The following is a 15,465-nucleotide window of genomic DNA, read 5'->3' as shown; positions in this document are numbered from 1 at the left end:
GGTATTCTTTAAGAATGATTATTTTGAATAAATCTAGTCCAGGAAAAGAGCCCTAAGTACTCAGGAGAAGCAACAGAAATGCATTGGCTAGATTTGAATGAAGCACAAAGTGTTTCCAAGTGCATGCTCTCCAAAGTAGGTGTTGGGAAATCACCTTGTACTTTCTTCAAGATTTTCTTGGAAGACAGTCAATTGGCTGAGCATCCTGCATCGAATTTACTGTGTAGAGACTTGCCGAAAATTCTCGTATCTCACAATTTCAGGATGTTTTATCAACCTTGTCCTTAATCACAAATTCCCTTGTAAAAGCATTGTCGTGGCAAAGTGCAGTCCAGCAATCACCGTGATACAGAGTCTCACTTATCATCCTGTCCTGAGGTTGAGAATCTTGACCTGGTGTGTTGACTCAAGATTCTCAATCTTGCTCCAGCTGAATTTTGCCTCTTCAGGTCAAACTTTAAAAGCCTTGACCCGATTCACAAGCCAATACCTTTGATTCAGGGGTATTTCATGGATTTCAGTAATCTAAGCTTCTATAGTTAATAGTAGTATGATGGTGCTACCGTTTATTGAATGTTTACTAGATACCACACATATAAGTGTGCGCACATACACGTAAACACATATAGAATGTGGCTAAATGCCAAGATATGATTTTTGTCTGTTGTATGAAAACCGTGTAGCAATTTTTGAATTGTGGTTCTATTTGCCCATCTATTCTTAAGGCTAATTTATGTTTACAGACTCTTGCTTTCATTATATCTGTCAGTATATAAAAGCACTTGCTGAGCCTGGCCATCTGGTGTGGGAAATAAGATTTATCATTTGCATTTCCACAAATAAGCAGAAATTTCATAACTATGAACTAAAACATAATTAATGATTTTGCTGATTATTCTTCCCTGAAATAGCCATTAACTGAAGTAGTCTCCTATGCAGTCATATATATCTATAATTGCATACACACTTGTGATGATTCTCCAACTATCATTCATTTACCCTTGCATTTTTTCAAGCTATTTATTTACTCTCAAAACCAATTATGAAAAGAGCAAGTCATATAAGCACATCAAATAGCTATATGAGAGCACTTAATAAATAATAATTGATACAAATGAAGATATCTTTAATAGATCCACAAAATGCATTTCAAATATATAATAATAATTCTACAAGAATGAAATTATTAGCACAGTCATACTGGGATTTCCTATATATATCATAAACTAGCATGTGAAAGTAACAGTTAATTCTCAATTATGTCTATTAAAAGACCAATAAAATATATGTACAGTATATCATATGTGTATATATGAGTATGCATATAACATATATACTTCTCTTTGCATCTATGAATATATGTGTGTACATACATTAGCAAGAATGTTACACATGCACATTTAGGCTCATCTATGTATGTATTATATTTTTCAATGATGCAATTTTGGCTTTCTCAAATATTTACTGCCCTTCAAATAAAATGCTCAGACGAGACTTTTTAGACGTCCCCAGGTACAGTCAACTCTAAGACGTCTGAAAGATACTGTAGCCTGTCCCAGCACTAAAAGTGAGATTAAGGAAACAGGCAAAATTAGACTCTTACTAAAACCCTTCTGTTTCACACCATCCCTAGGGAAAAACAAAAATCATTTTTGCTTAGTCCGGTCAGGCCTCAGTTTGTGTGTAGTCTTTCTGTTTTGGAAGCTGTCCTGACCCGCTAATCCAAACAAATGTGCCACAGAGTTATGCCATTTAAAGCATAGAGAGGAACTAAAATGATAGGGAAATGCATTACCATCTGGCCAGAAGCTCTAGAGAGTTGCCATTGAGAGAGCTTAAAGGTCACAAAGGCCAAAAAAAAAAAAAAAAAAAATGGTGGTGAAGGGTGTGGGGGGTGGGCTACAAAAAGCATTGAACTGAGACTCTGAACACTGCATTCTAGTGCCCAGTCAACAATTACCATCAGGTGCTTTATGCAGGAAACATGATCTTCTTGAACCTGAATTTCCCCATGAAAAGCATGAACCCAAAGGTAGTGAGAAAGTGTCTTTTATTAACACAACCCTATAACCATTCAGAAATGTAAAAAATTGACTGATTAAATATTTAAATTGTTTACTATGTATTTCCATAGCTTTCCAGGTAATAAAGCTCATTTTTATAGTATAACTACACTGTTCAAAGTTTTACATATCTGCATTTTTATAGTAATATTTTTTATGTTCTCAAAAAGACGCGTTAGTAAAAATGTTCTATTGAAAATCTTTTTTTTTTTTTTTTTTCCAAAGATAATGATTGCCTCCATGTTGTGTTTTGTTTGTTCTGGCTATTGTTTTCCACAAACACAAAATTCATTTGCTGAACGTTTGACAGGAGACTTACTGGCAGTCCTTCACTATGTAACTTCACTGTGTGGTGGTGACAGGCAGAGACTGCAGCCAGCCGCCTGGGTAAAAACCCCAGCTCCTCTGCTTACTAGCTGTGTAAATTTTTGCAACAGATTTAACCTCTTTCTGCCTCTTACTATCTCACTGTAAAAAAAGGGTTCATTCTAATGCCTGCCTCAAAGCATGGTTATATGCTTACATGTGTAAAGCATTTGTAACAGTACCTTATCCTAAGTGCTGTGTAATTGTTGGTTTTATTGGGTGGTTGTTGCCATTGTTTATGTAAAACACAGATTAGGAAAACATTCTTGAATTCAACATCTTCTCTGTTGTTTGGCCTCTGACCAGATATGTTTGTAGACAATCCTGGAAACATTTGCATACCAGAGGATGCTTCCGTTGCACATGCAAACCATCATAGGTCTCAACACACACGCGTATGCACACACCGTGCACATTCATTCACACACATTGATCTGTATATGTGCCCTCAAAACTGCAAAGTGACCCATAATTAGTCACATTGATTTCTCTTTTAAATATCATTGTCTAAGCATGCAGTCTTAAATCTAAAAATCCTTGTTGTGAAAAGTACTAACATTTTCTTCCTGTGATGGATCTATATGAACAGAACTATGCAAAAGGAGAAAATGGAACAAGCAAAGCGTCAGAGACGAGCTCTTGGGGCCTACGTTTTCTGCCCCAGTTCTCTCCTTTCTGTCAACACACAAATCCTTTCTCCGCTTTCCTTTCCATTCCAGTCTCCCTCTTAGATCCACACTCCCATATACCCCACATCGTGTCCATGTTGGGAAAACTAAGGTGGCAGTGGGAATACACGGGGGCCACCCCTCCAGGGTGAATTCTGGACAAGTCCATGTCTCGGTTCTGCTTCTGGTTTGGACCTACCTCTTAACGTCTCTAGGTTTGGTGGTCCCTGTTGTGGTTTTCCTGTTGCCTTTGCTTTTGATCTTTAAAGTGTCACATGAAGAGTTTGGACCAGATGATCCCCGGCTGCCTCTTAAGACCCTACAAGAGTTCACTTATTCTCTACCTTGCAGCAAGGTGACATTCAGCCACAAATGTTCCTTGGAAACAATTCCCCTTCCCATTAACAAATAAATAATTACTGCTTCCCCCTGAGAAATGAGAGTTTCAGATTGGTCCCATGTTTTATTGATGGAGACACTGTGATGAATCAGCTGGAGGAGCCGGTGTCTGGCTGCTGAAAGACCCCATCAATGCTTGGAATCTTAACGAGTGCTGGCATCACAGCGCTATGCCGAGCAGAGCGTGCGAGAGGAGGCTGGGTGAAGAGGAAGGAGCCCGTTGCACCAGCAGACACGTCAGTGAGCCTTCTCCAGCAGGAGAGCTCTGTGTACAGAAGTGTTCAATCACGGAAACCCCTTGAGATACTTAAAACTCAAGGAGAAGGATTTAGGGAAGATGGTGAGCCCTTCTTGGGCTGTACCCAAGCGCACTGGCTTTGAGGTGCTGCTCCCTGGCCCTTGTACCTCCGACACTGCCCGCTGTCAGCTGTCACCTGGAGTGGGCTGGCTCTAACTCTTCTCCTGTCTTTCTCTTTTGCATCGCAGGGCCCGGGTCGGTGAGAGGAATCAATGGATCCATCAGTCTGGCCGTACCACTGTGGCTGCTGGCAGCATCTCTGCTCTGCCTTCTCAGCAAATGTTAATAGAATAAAAATTTAAAAATAATTTTAAAAAACACACAAAAATGCGTCACACAGGATACAGAGAGAGAGAGGGAGAGCGCGCGAGATGGGGGGAGCCTGTTTATTTTACAACGTTGTGTGTTTATAGATGAAGGGGGAAATAAGAAAACGAAGAAGAAAATGCACTTAAGACCATTTTAAAGTCCATCAATAAAAGTCTAACTATGAATCAGGGTGGGAAACGCTCTACAAGGCTATGTGTATATCAAAGCAAATGTATTCTCTATAAAGATGACATCATGCTAAGGACACCCGGATGTTGTAAAAATAAGTCAAGAGAAGAAGTGTCAGATGGGTATTAACCCCCACACACACACACTTTATCCTTCCTTCATTCTTTTTCATCCGTGGGGAAAGAAAAAATAAGGTCTTGCCTTTGGTGTTTCTATTTCCATCATCTTTTTATTTTGTTTTTCATTTGAGCTGACTCCTAGCCATTTCAGACTATCAGTGGAATCCACGCTGGAATCCTGTGTCGAGCCTTTATCTGCCTCCACTGTCTCCCCAACTTTTAAGACCATCTCCTCCCCCTCCAGTGTGTTCTATCTCCCCTACATCCATCCCAATTACTCCCCCTTCAGCCCCCCTGCACAAGGCCCCCAGCTGCTGCTTCTCTTCACCCCCTCCCACCCCCCCAGCACCAGTCATGCCGCAGACACTAGGAAGTGCCATTTTAATTTTCTCCACTGTATGCGCGTGCTCAAGTCTCGCTCTCACGTGGGTGTACGTGTGTGAGCGTGTGTGTCTCTCTCTAAAGCATGCCAAGGGAATGGTCCATGTGTACATAGACTCATTGTGCTGTAGATACTGTCCCGCATTGTAATTGTGAGACGCGGCTGTGACAAGTTGCTGGGGGACATGGTGGGGAAGGAGGCGTGGAGCAGAGTCCCCCGCCCTCCCCCCCATGGCTGTCACATGACATCAGCGTGTATCCACACCAAGCCGTGCCCCTTCTAAGGGCAGAGCCTCATATTCCTCTTAGTCCAATCATCAGAACCCAGTCGAGAGTCACTCAGAATATCACTGTAAATGAAAGTGCCTACTATTGATGGGGTGAGCGAACAGTAGAAAGAATCAGTGACGTCAATGAGGTGACCTAGGAGAGAAGGTTTCTGATTTCACTCTTGTTTCATGAGTCTGAGGAATTGATATATTTCCTGGCTTTCTGCAGGCTTAGATCTGCTCTGCTGCAGGAGTGAGTAGCATGTGTTGAGTAAATCCCAAGAAGCAGGAAGGTCTCCAAGTGTCAATTTCCAACAAAAGGATGATGAGCCACGTGGAGATCTAAGCAGCCCTGTTTTGCCCCTTCCCTGATCTTCGAATAACACTGCATTTGGCCCATGGATTCCCTTGAGCAGAGATTATTTCCTATTTCAGATACAATATAGTGAGAGTGAGCGAGGCAGGAAAAGCAGACAGATGCACCGGTCCCTACTCATCTTGTAGAGATAATGGCAGAACTGTGTACAAAGCGTTGACCATAACAAGAAGGAATCCACCCCTTGTGCTCCTTTGCAGATTTCTGACCTGGTGGTGTAAGCTAAGGCTTTATTTGGTGGCCTCCTTTATGCTCCACTGGTAATGTTTGCAGTGTTCATGGTAGTCCATCATTATCCTAGGCCAGGCCACTAAGATCTATGTCACCTTCCCTGCTCACTTTTGGCTTCCGGTTCCTGAAAAAGATACTGTGGGGAATATGCTGCCTAAGTTCACATCGACAAGAGTCCTCTGAAATGTGAATTCGTTCCTTAATCAAAAGAACCGGGGAAAATAATTTAGGCAGAAGTTGTATGCATACCACAAAGCTTGGTTATCACCGCAGCACCAGAATTTTCTTAGGAAAGGTCTTGCGGAGAGAGCTGGCTCTCTGCCTGTAGATATCTTTGTCAGGAAACCAACCATTGCTTTCACTTAGACTATAGGAGGCATCAGAAGTGGCTCAGTTTATGAAAAGACAGAGGATTATTATTGAGGTCCTAATTGAATGTAAAGCCAAATATGGTACCTCATCTAGTTTTGGAACTTGAAAAATAGCTGTCACAGGATATAAAACAGGAAACTTCCAAACTGCAAATAGAAAAAGGAAGGAAGAGAGGAAGCCAGGGAAAAAAGAAGAAAAGGGGAAAGGAAGGAAGAAAGGAAAAAAGGAAGGAAAGAAGGAAGGAAGAACGGCAGGAAGGATCTGAAATTTCTACTGATAGTTTTTTTTAATTGAAGGTAATGAGCCTTGTCTTTGAAGGTAATGATCTCTTTGATAAGCAACATTTTAAATCTGTTCTAGGGGATTCTATTGTTTGCTTTAGAAAGCTTATTACCAGCCTTCTTTTATGATTTTGCAGTTTAGACAGGAGACAGAAGGACAAATTGGGTTTGGGGATGGATAAGAGTATTTGTGGCAGATCCTCACATAGAAGAGAAATCCTTATCCAAGAAAGTAGCTACTAAAATATAGGGAAGGTGAGCCATATTCCTATCCAGCATCAATTTATTGACAATCGGGGTTTCTCTAACATTGTGGTCGTAGTACAGGAATAAAAGTTTATCATCATTGGTGATAAATGTTCCTCATATATTGAAGAGCCAGTCACATCCTTAAGTGGAAGCTTTAGAGGAATGCATGCTAATTTAAAGATATATAAGAAAAGAAAAGTAGCAGGTGTTAATTCGGTTTAGTGTCAGTTTCGGGAACAGATCCTTGTGGCATGTGACACATTTTAATCATACGCCTACATTTCATATTATCTCCACCCTATCATAAGGACAAGGTCTTGGTTTTATGGAAGAAGATTCTCCACTGAAAGGAATGTCTGCCTTGTCAGCACCATTTGTTCCCTGAGTTTTAATATAATTGACCATATATTAAACATAATTAAACATATATTGAATATTGTGGTGTTTGCATATATCTCCGGCAGGATCTGGGAATTTAAAAAATTGGTCCTGGCTCCTGTTTCAGAGCAAACATTGACCCCAGAAATCTCATAGGTTTGAGAATGTCTCTAAGCAGTGTGAAGAATGGAGGAGAACATAATTTGGAGAAAGGTCAGGAAAAAGGTAGCAGCCAGAGGACTACACCAAGAAATTGAGTCCGAACATGGAACTTCTTGGAATTTAGTTCATCATATTGCTCTAAATCCCTTCAAGAATCTTGTCCGTTGGTACTCAAAACTTGAAACTCTGCACTGAAAAGAACCAACTGGTTGGAAATAATACCCTGAGAGAAGTGAAATTCATCAATTAATCTGAATGGCTAATATATTTAATGTCCTCTGTATGCAAAACGAAACTCCACTATTCATAAAATGAAATCCTTAGAACTGACCTTCCGTTAACGAAAGCAGAAATGACCTTGACCAAGGGCACTTCCTGAAGAATGAGAACTATCCTAGGTTTTACAACTGCAGAATTATATCCTCTGTGCAATTGTTCATCAGAAGGTGTTGCCTTGTTGGAGGAACAGTCTTACTTGTTTTGAGACATAAAATCCCTCTGCCCTAAAAGAACTAAGGCTTAGGGAAAAATTGTATTTTCTGTTGGGGAAGAATTGTCCTATTGACCTTTGCCTTCTCTTCCAAGTCAGACAGACTTCTCCCTTGCCATGGGCATTTTTTTTTACCACATATTCAGTCAACTGGGGCTATTCATAGAGACCTTGTAAAAGTACTCGTGATTTTCATGTTCTTGGAGACAGAAACAAAAATCTGTTTCTCCTCCAAAAATGGACTTACCTCCTTTGCACACAAAAACTAAACTCCTCAGCATGAGATTATTTCTGAGTTATTACCTACGGGGTGGTTAGCTTCTTAACTACTCCAGAGTCACAGTTTCCATCCCCAGGTTGGTTGTGGTTTGATTGTTTCTATTGGCTTGTCTCCCAGAATCTCTCCTTTTGTTTTTTGCAGGCCTTGAATTATTTGTGGAAAAATAATATATATGTGTATGTATTTTTTTTAATCTTATCTTTACAGATGCTATATTTACAATATTGTATGTATTATAAGACAAATCTAGAATAACGGTTTAAACTTAAAAGGAAGAAAAGTACTGAATTTGGTTTAAAAAAAAAGAGAGCTATGCTTCATTTAGAAAGATACGGAGCCCCATCTTTTTCCATTTTGTAATTATTTGTTTGAGAGGAATTTGTTTGTAGACCAAGTTCCGTGGATTAACCATGGCCTTATTTTTCTCATCTTCATAACTTTTTAGCCTGGATTTAGTCTCAGTTACCAGTAACTATCTTTTTTTTTTTTTTTTTTTAATATAGAAATAGAAGTGCAGTGCTATATCTGACCTATAAAAACTATTAATATTTTGAAGACAAATGTTAAACATACCACAAAAATGATGAGATAGGACCCTAAATTAAGAAACACAAATTCAGTTCAGGAAGTCTTCTTCTTTCTTACATTCTTAAAATATTTCTCTTCCAAAGACTACATTTGCCCCAGTGATGTAAATTTTCCATCATGGTTGGCATAGTATCTGTAAACATCTCACTAAATGCAAAATGGAGTTTACATTTATGTGCATACTAGTGGAAGAGAAGTAAACTATTCTCATTTGCATGTAGCTGTGTTGTCAAATGCGGCCAACTGAAATTCAAGAGAGAATTTGTTTTCACCCAGCAATGTACATCACTTTCTTCTTGGCAAAGAAGCTGGTGTTAACATTAGGTTTAGGTTTAACATTTACACCAGCGCAAATGTTTATGGATATTATGGAAAACTTATTTTAAAATCTTGATTTCTTTTCAGTGCATTTACATACTGTGTGCTGATTAATAAATTAGGCACCAATCATGTGTAAATCAATGTAAATCGCTAGTTTATGTACATGATATAAACTATGTAAACTTCATTTTTCAGGCGGTGCCCAGGTTCAGCTAAATCTATTAATCTTAAAGAAAAAAAAAACCCCCACAAAATAAATAAAAACTGAAGCATTTCACAGGTCAGAATGGGAAGGAGTATGACTAATGTCTCGAACAAGAAAGTTGCCTCAGCAAAAGGAAGCAGACCCACAGGAATTCCTAAAGGTCGACATCCTGCTCATGTCACAGGAGGCCACCTCTTAGTTCCTGTGGGACCTAAGTGGAGTTTTTCCCAATTGTTGCCACAGTTGGCTCACCTGACCCCAAAACAAGGGAAATGAGAAGACAGGGAGGAAGGAGTTTTAAGGGCTCGTGTGTCTGTTGCATCAACTCCCAGCGTCTTCTTGATACTTCTTACCAACCATCTAAGATGGCTTATTTAAATAGGTCCAAGGAAGTCACCTACAGCTCGAGGAGTACAATATTACTCCATTTTTATTTTCCATCCAAAAAATGACATTGGGAAAGCTTCTTTGTCATCTTGATTCTAAGAAATTGTAGATTTCTTAGAAACATGTTATATTCTTGAGAACTATCTTGCCAAGTTACCCTAGGAAATTATTACTTTTACTTAATCTGACAAACCTATATTTCTACATACCTATCCTGAATATTGCAACTGAGGACAGAATTACTTTAACTGGGAGTATCTCTCTCAGGCACCTTCTCTTGGAGTCTTTCTGAAGGGTCTGATGTGTTTATATAGAGTGACATATATACATTTTCTACAATCTGAACAGCCACAAAGAGGCATCAAAGAGATGACTTTGGGACTCACGAGAACTTTCTGCATGGACTGTTATAGAAAGAGATTTAGGTCAAATTAACATTACACTTAAAGTACATTCCTCCACCCAAGATAAATGGCAAGTTTAAGGTGAAGCATTGGAATCTGGCTAGGGTCTGGTCACACAGACAAGTGAGGTGACCTTAAGCAAGTCACTTAAACTTCCTGAGACCTGGTTTTCTCATCCCAAAAATAAGGTATTTGGATCACATCTCTCAGACTTCTGGCAACTCTAAACTCTGATTTCAAATAAGAATTTAATGCTCATGTAGGATGTGGTCAGCTGATCATTCCAAACAGCTGCATGTCACCTCCAGTTTGGCCCCTCTCCCACCTTTGTTCCTCCGAACCATCATTCCATCATCTCCATTTCCAAAGCAAAAACTTCTAGACTACAGGGTCCCTGGACAGGTTCTAAAATTCTCTTTTGAACAAAACTTCTTAGCAAGGTAGAGAAGGGACACATTCAGATGAGACTGAAGGCACTGAAATAACTGGAGTTGTTTCCTTATAATATAAAATCAAACTGCTGAACTATATTCTAATAACTTTTCATAGGAAGGAAAGTAGCCAGGCTATTATGCATGTTGTGTGTATGAAAGGAAACATCAGTTTTGTTTTGTTTTTTGTTTTTTTTCTCATTCTGGGCCAAGTGCCTCATTACAGTAAATGTGTGTCCTTGAAAACTCTTTGCTTTTGCTGATGGCAGTAAGCAAGTGGTCCCAGGCAGGTTCAAAAGGCTGTTCTGTGAGAAACAGACAAGACAATACATTTTGTTTTGTAAGGATTTTCTCATGGCATAGTTGCCCTAAACTTGACTAAGAGGCTGTGAAGTCAAGCAAGTGGACTGAGAGAAAACAAGCCTCATTTTGAAAAAGTAGAGGTCGAGATCATTTAAAGAAGACAAGCTAAAAATAGGACAAAAATAAACAGAAGGTGACAGAGTCGAACACAGGGAGAGTTGTTGTGAAAGGCCCAAATCAAATGTGGAAGCTCAGTTCTCTGAGAGAAGGGTACGCAGAAATGCTATTTCTCAGGCAGTTCGTGAGGAATTACTTTCTTGTGCCATATGCTGAATGGATTGAGCACAGGCCCACTTGTTTCAACCCATCAAAGTGTAGCCCCCCACTATCCTGGAGGCTCAACTTAGCTTTTCATTCATTGCCTAAGAGAACAGAAACATTCTGGGTCTCCCGTGTCCCGAAGAGCAGGGATTATTCATAACTTCCCAGCACGTGTATTGGGTGATGTAGATAAGGATGTGCGATGTGTTTAGAGCACTTTCAAAGCTCTCTTTAAATGGGAGAATGACCCACCCCTCCCTGAGGACAACTCTCCATTTGCATGGTTATTTCAGAGGTGTCTCCTTGAGTGGTGCTCCTGGATCTACTCCTACAGCTATGTTTTCCTCTGCACAAGCCTTCTGTATGTAAAAGCCAGGCACAGAGTAAAAATCTGCTTCTTGCAAATGAAGAAAATACGTGGAACTACTAGCTTCATGGCACGCAGCAGTAATTCTAAGCTATCTGCAGCCTTTTTGGGACCCACTTCCCCAAGTCTTTGCTCTTCACCAGAGAATGTAAATGGTTCATTCTGGTGATCGTGGCCAAGTGCTGCTCCCTAAGTATTCACTGGGATGGGGGGAAGGTTAAAGGGAAAAAAAAACTGCAGGGGGAGAGAAGCATGGAACAAAACCTCCACCTTCTTTCCCCCCACACTGCTTCACCCCTTCCTTCTCACTGCTCTATTGAAGGGTGTATAAATCCTGCTCTTGGTTAGAATTCTCCTTATTAACAGTGTTATATACATATAAATATATATATATATAAATATATTCCTTTTTTTTCACCCCTATAGACTTTTCCTTGATGATACAACACATGGCCATTTTTTTGTTTTTTGTTTTTTTGTTGTTCAAAGTTTATTTTTGTTTATTGGATGGATCTTTTTTTTTCCCTGGATACTAGCTCTGTGGAGGAAAATAAAAAGCGCAGTGTGTGTTAAAAAAAAATTAAAATTAAAAAAAAAAAAGCTTTTTTTCTTTTCTTTTAAAATGTATTTAAATTCTGTTTCTCTCTTCTGTTACTTTACACGTATGAATGCTCTGCTCTTCTGTGATCTTAAAACAAAAAATGAAATAAACGTGAAAAGGAGATGTGTCTTCATTGACCTGAGTCGGTGATCTTGTGGTTGACTGCCCTGCCTCTTGGAGGTTTTCATGAATAAGATAGGAAATGAAGCCAATGATGAAAATAACGTGAGGAGTGGGTGGACAAAATACTGAAGAATCCCTTGAAGGCTCTATCAATATCTCTCCTATCACAGAAGGGAATGTGGTATTTACAATAATTGTCTTCATCTAAGCAAAGAGGTTCTCTGCAAGTTTTTTTTTTTGCCCTTAAGGGGCAATAAGAAAGAGCATTAATTACCATTGGGAAGCTATAGATGAAGCATTAAGAAGTTCCAGATTGTTAGATTTGAGTGAGACCTTAGGACATGATCCCAAAAAACATTAGGGAGTATACTCTTTCTTTAAACTCTCCATAGTAGAAGTATCTTTAAGGATTAGTTTTAATAAGATCCTACCTGATAGCAGTAGAAGGAACAAAATGGCTTTCTAAAGCCACCTATTTTTTTTTTTCTACTTATGAAATGGAGAGTTTGTTTTGTTTTCTTTTCTTACTGAGAGCCATTACCTTCACAAAATGTGTCCAGAATCTCTCTACAATTCCTATAGCGTTGCACGGGACAGACAGGAGATAGCAAAAGAAAAGGAGAAATAAGCAATTCACAGTCCAAAGGGGTTGAAGTGGGCTCCTTGTACATGGGAAATGATTGGGAGGGTCTGAAGTTTGAGTCATAGTAGCCAAATTAGGTCAAGAAAAAAACAAGAGAACTGATGTTGAATCAGACTGGGTGGCTGGGGGAGAGGGTGAGGAAGTAAGTACTGGTTTGCTATCAGCTTCAATAATTGGCAAAATTCTCAAACAGAAGCAAAACCCTTGGTCTCCTTCTGGTTTAAAGAGACAGTTTAACCCCAAATTTGAATTTTATATAAAATTCTGAAAATGCCTTTCTTCAATGACTTTACCAAACTCAAAGTTAAAGACAACAGTCATCAAACAAAATTGCCCTCACGCCAGACACGAGCCACACGTGCAGGGACCCCCAAGCCACCATCATTTCTGATCAGCTTGCTACAATTCAGAGGTTCCCACTACCCTCTCAGATGTAATAATTTCTAGAATGACCCAGAACTCAGTAAAGTGTTTTTCTTATGATTACAGTTTTATTACAGCAAAAGGATGCAAATCAGACAAAGGTAGAGACATGTAGGGCAAAGTCTGTGAGAATCCCAAATGTGAAATTCCCTTTGTCTTCTCTCCAAGAAGTCAGGACACGCTACCCTCCCAGTACATTGATGTGTGACAATATCCAGAATTTGGCCAACCAGGAGGCTCACACAATCTTTGGGGCACAAAGTTGTTGTTGTTGGTGGTTTTTTTTTTTTTAAGATTTTATTTATTTATTCATGAGAGGCACACGGAGAGAGAGGAAGAGACACAGGCAGAGGGAGAAGCAGGCTCCATGCAGGGAGCCTGACGTGGGACTCCATCCCGGGTCTCCAGGATCACATCCTGGGCTGAAGGCGGTGTTAAACCGCTGAGCCACCCGGGGCTGCCTGCACAACGTTTTTATTAAGAGTTTGATCACTTAGGCATGATTGATTGAATCACAGGCCGAACAGCTAAATTCCCATCTCCACATCAGACTGATGGTATCACCACAAGACTCAACGCCGCATCTACACTAACTTCATGGCTGGTATTTCTGGCATGACCAGTCCCCATCCTGAGTCATCTTGTTGTCATAAACTCTCTAGGGGTCCAAGGGGCCCAACATGAGTAACAACGAAACTCCTACCACTTGGAAAATTCCAGGGACCTAAAGGTTACCCAAGAACCTAGGGTAAAATGTAGCCAGTCTTTATTATATACCTCCCATTTCCAACCTTATATTTAAAAAAAAAAAACAAAAAAAAAAACACTTGGAATCTCTAATAGCATTGTTCCCAAGTGGCTTGAGACTTTATTTCCTTTTAGCCACAAAAGCTACAGGGTTAGAAAGTTAATACCACCTCGAGGCTTTGCCTTCTGAGTGCCTCAGAAGAAATTCCTTGTTGTATACCCTACTTTCTACTGTCTTTATATCCATGTATTTAAAAGTATGTTCAAAGCAGCAGCTGACAGCTGGGAAGAAGGTGAGTCTGTAATCTAACCTCTTAGTGAAAGGTCTTTTTCACCTTGGTGATCCTTTCAGACCCAGCATGGTGAACGGCTAGTAATTTGGCAAACGTTTATCAAAATAGAATTGAGTTGTGTTCAATGCAACCAACAAATAGACTTCATGCAGAATTTGTCTCTACCAATCACTGTAACCTCACCACAGTGGTGGAAGTCTATGGAACAAAAGGCAGATCCCCCCTCACACGCACATACTATATTTGTTACACAAACATGGTACATTTGGCTGCCTGTAAGCCCAAGACTGGAGACTTAATGGTCTTTGGTGTGAAGGGGAAAAGGCCCTTTCTCCACTCTCCCTGTCAACTTCATTCTCTTCGACTCCATAGACTGGCCCATTAGGATACTCTTTCCTCAGTCAAGTTACTTCCTGGCCCCAAAATTTCAAATTGTTGAGGATCTTTTGCAAACCCTGAGAATTATGTTTGAGAACACTGAGGAGGGGAGGTCTTCTAATTCAATCACCTCTCATAGACCCAACCATTCTCAATGAAAAGGTGTTGACTGACTTGTCATGTGCCTTTAAAACAAGACCGTTTTTACTACACAAGGTTGTGTGAAATTGGGACTGGCCATGTTATCTTTGCTTTGCGTTATTATCTGCTTGCCCTGCCCCTGTCTGGCCTCCCAGATCAAAATCAAGATCTATCAGTCCAAAGTACTTCCACCTTGGGTCTGTGCATGGAAAAGATGCTCCTACTAGCAGGAGCAGACACCAGAGGTGGACCTGAAAGCAGAAGGAGTAGGGCTCCCCAGAAAAAGAAACACAAGACATAACTTTACAACACAAGAGAAATCACTTCTTCCCCCAGCTATTTTTGTGTTCTATGCCCTCCCAGCTCTTCTAGCCCAAGCACACTTCTTGCAGAATTTCCTACGAAGTGTTAGAATTACAAACAAATGCAAAAACCTCAGTAGTTAAAGATTTAAGGGAACAAGTGGAATGTAAAAACTAACAGCCTCCATCAAGCCAGGAAATAGCCTAACTATATCAGAGACAATAAATCAATGGTAAAACTCCCAGGGCTATTTCAAAAGTAAAGTTTGACCCAACGTACATTCTTGAATTGTTTTTGTGGAATTGAAACTGTGCCCCATAGGGTTAATGAAGTTAAAACTAGCAGAAAACTTAAACCCTGTTTTTTCAGAGAACTGCAGCCAAATGTATCATGTTTGTGTAACAAATTTCGTGAACTAATCAGCTATTGTGTCTTTTCAGACCCTTACTAACAAATTCACGAGCTGTTTTTACAGAAGCCTGGACTCAAGGTCAACCGAAATGATTCCAGCCTCTGAACAAGCAAAACCCTGCCTTCCTTACCCAAGATAATAAGCCAAAGACCCAATCCAGTTTGTATGGGCTCTCAGAGCCTGCCCATAGCTGT

General features: G+C 40.0%; 1 protein-coding gene across 4 annotated transcripts in view; it reads left to right on the top strand.

Annotated features, from left to right (window-relative positions):
- LSAMP (limbic system associated membrane protein) overlaps positions 1-11,945 on the top strand; it is a 646,473-nt gene extending 634,528 nt beyond the window's left edge. For all 4 annotated transcript variants that reach the window (XM_038582908.1, XM_038582905.1, XM_038582904.1 and 1 more), the window contains one exon: positions 3,983-11,945. In XM_038582908.1, coding sequence (XP_038438836.1) covers positions 3,983-4,080 — 98 coding nt within the window. In that variant the 3' untranslated portion in view covers positions 4,081-11,945. The remainder of the gene's footprint in view (positions 1-3,982) is intronic.
- Positions 11,946-15,465: the final 3,520 nt, after the last annotated feature.

The sequence above is a fragment of the Canis lupus genome, chromosome 33 (genome assembly GCF_011100685.1).
Source record: "Canis lupus familiaris isolate Mischka breed German Shepherd chromosome 33, alternate assembly UU_Cfam_GSD_1.0, whole genome shotgun sequence".
NCBI classification, from domain to species: Eukaryota; Metazoa; Chordata; class Mammalia; order Carnivora; family Canidae; genus Canis; species Canis lupus.
The sequence above is the reverse complement of the archived record's forward strand: the minus strand, read 5'-3'. Positions and strand labels throughout refer to the sequence as shown.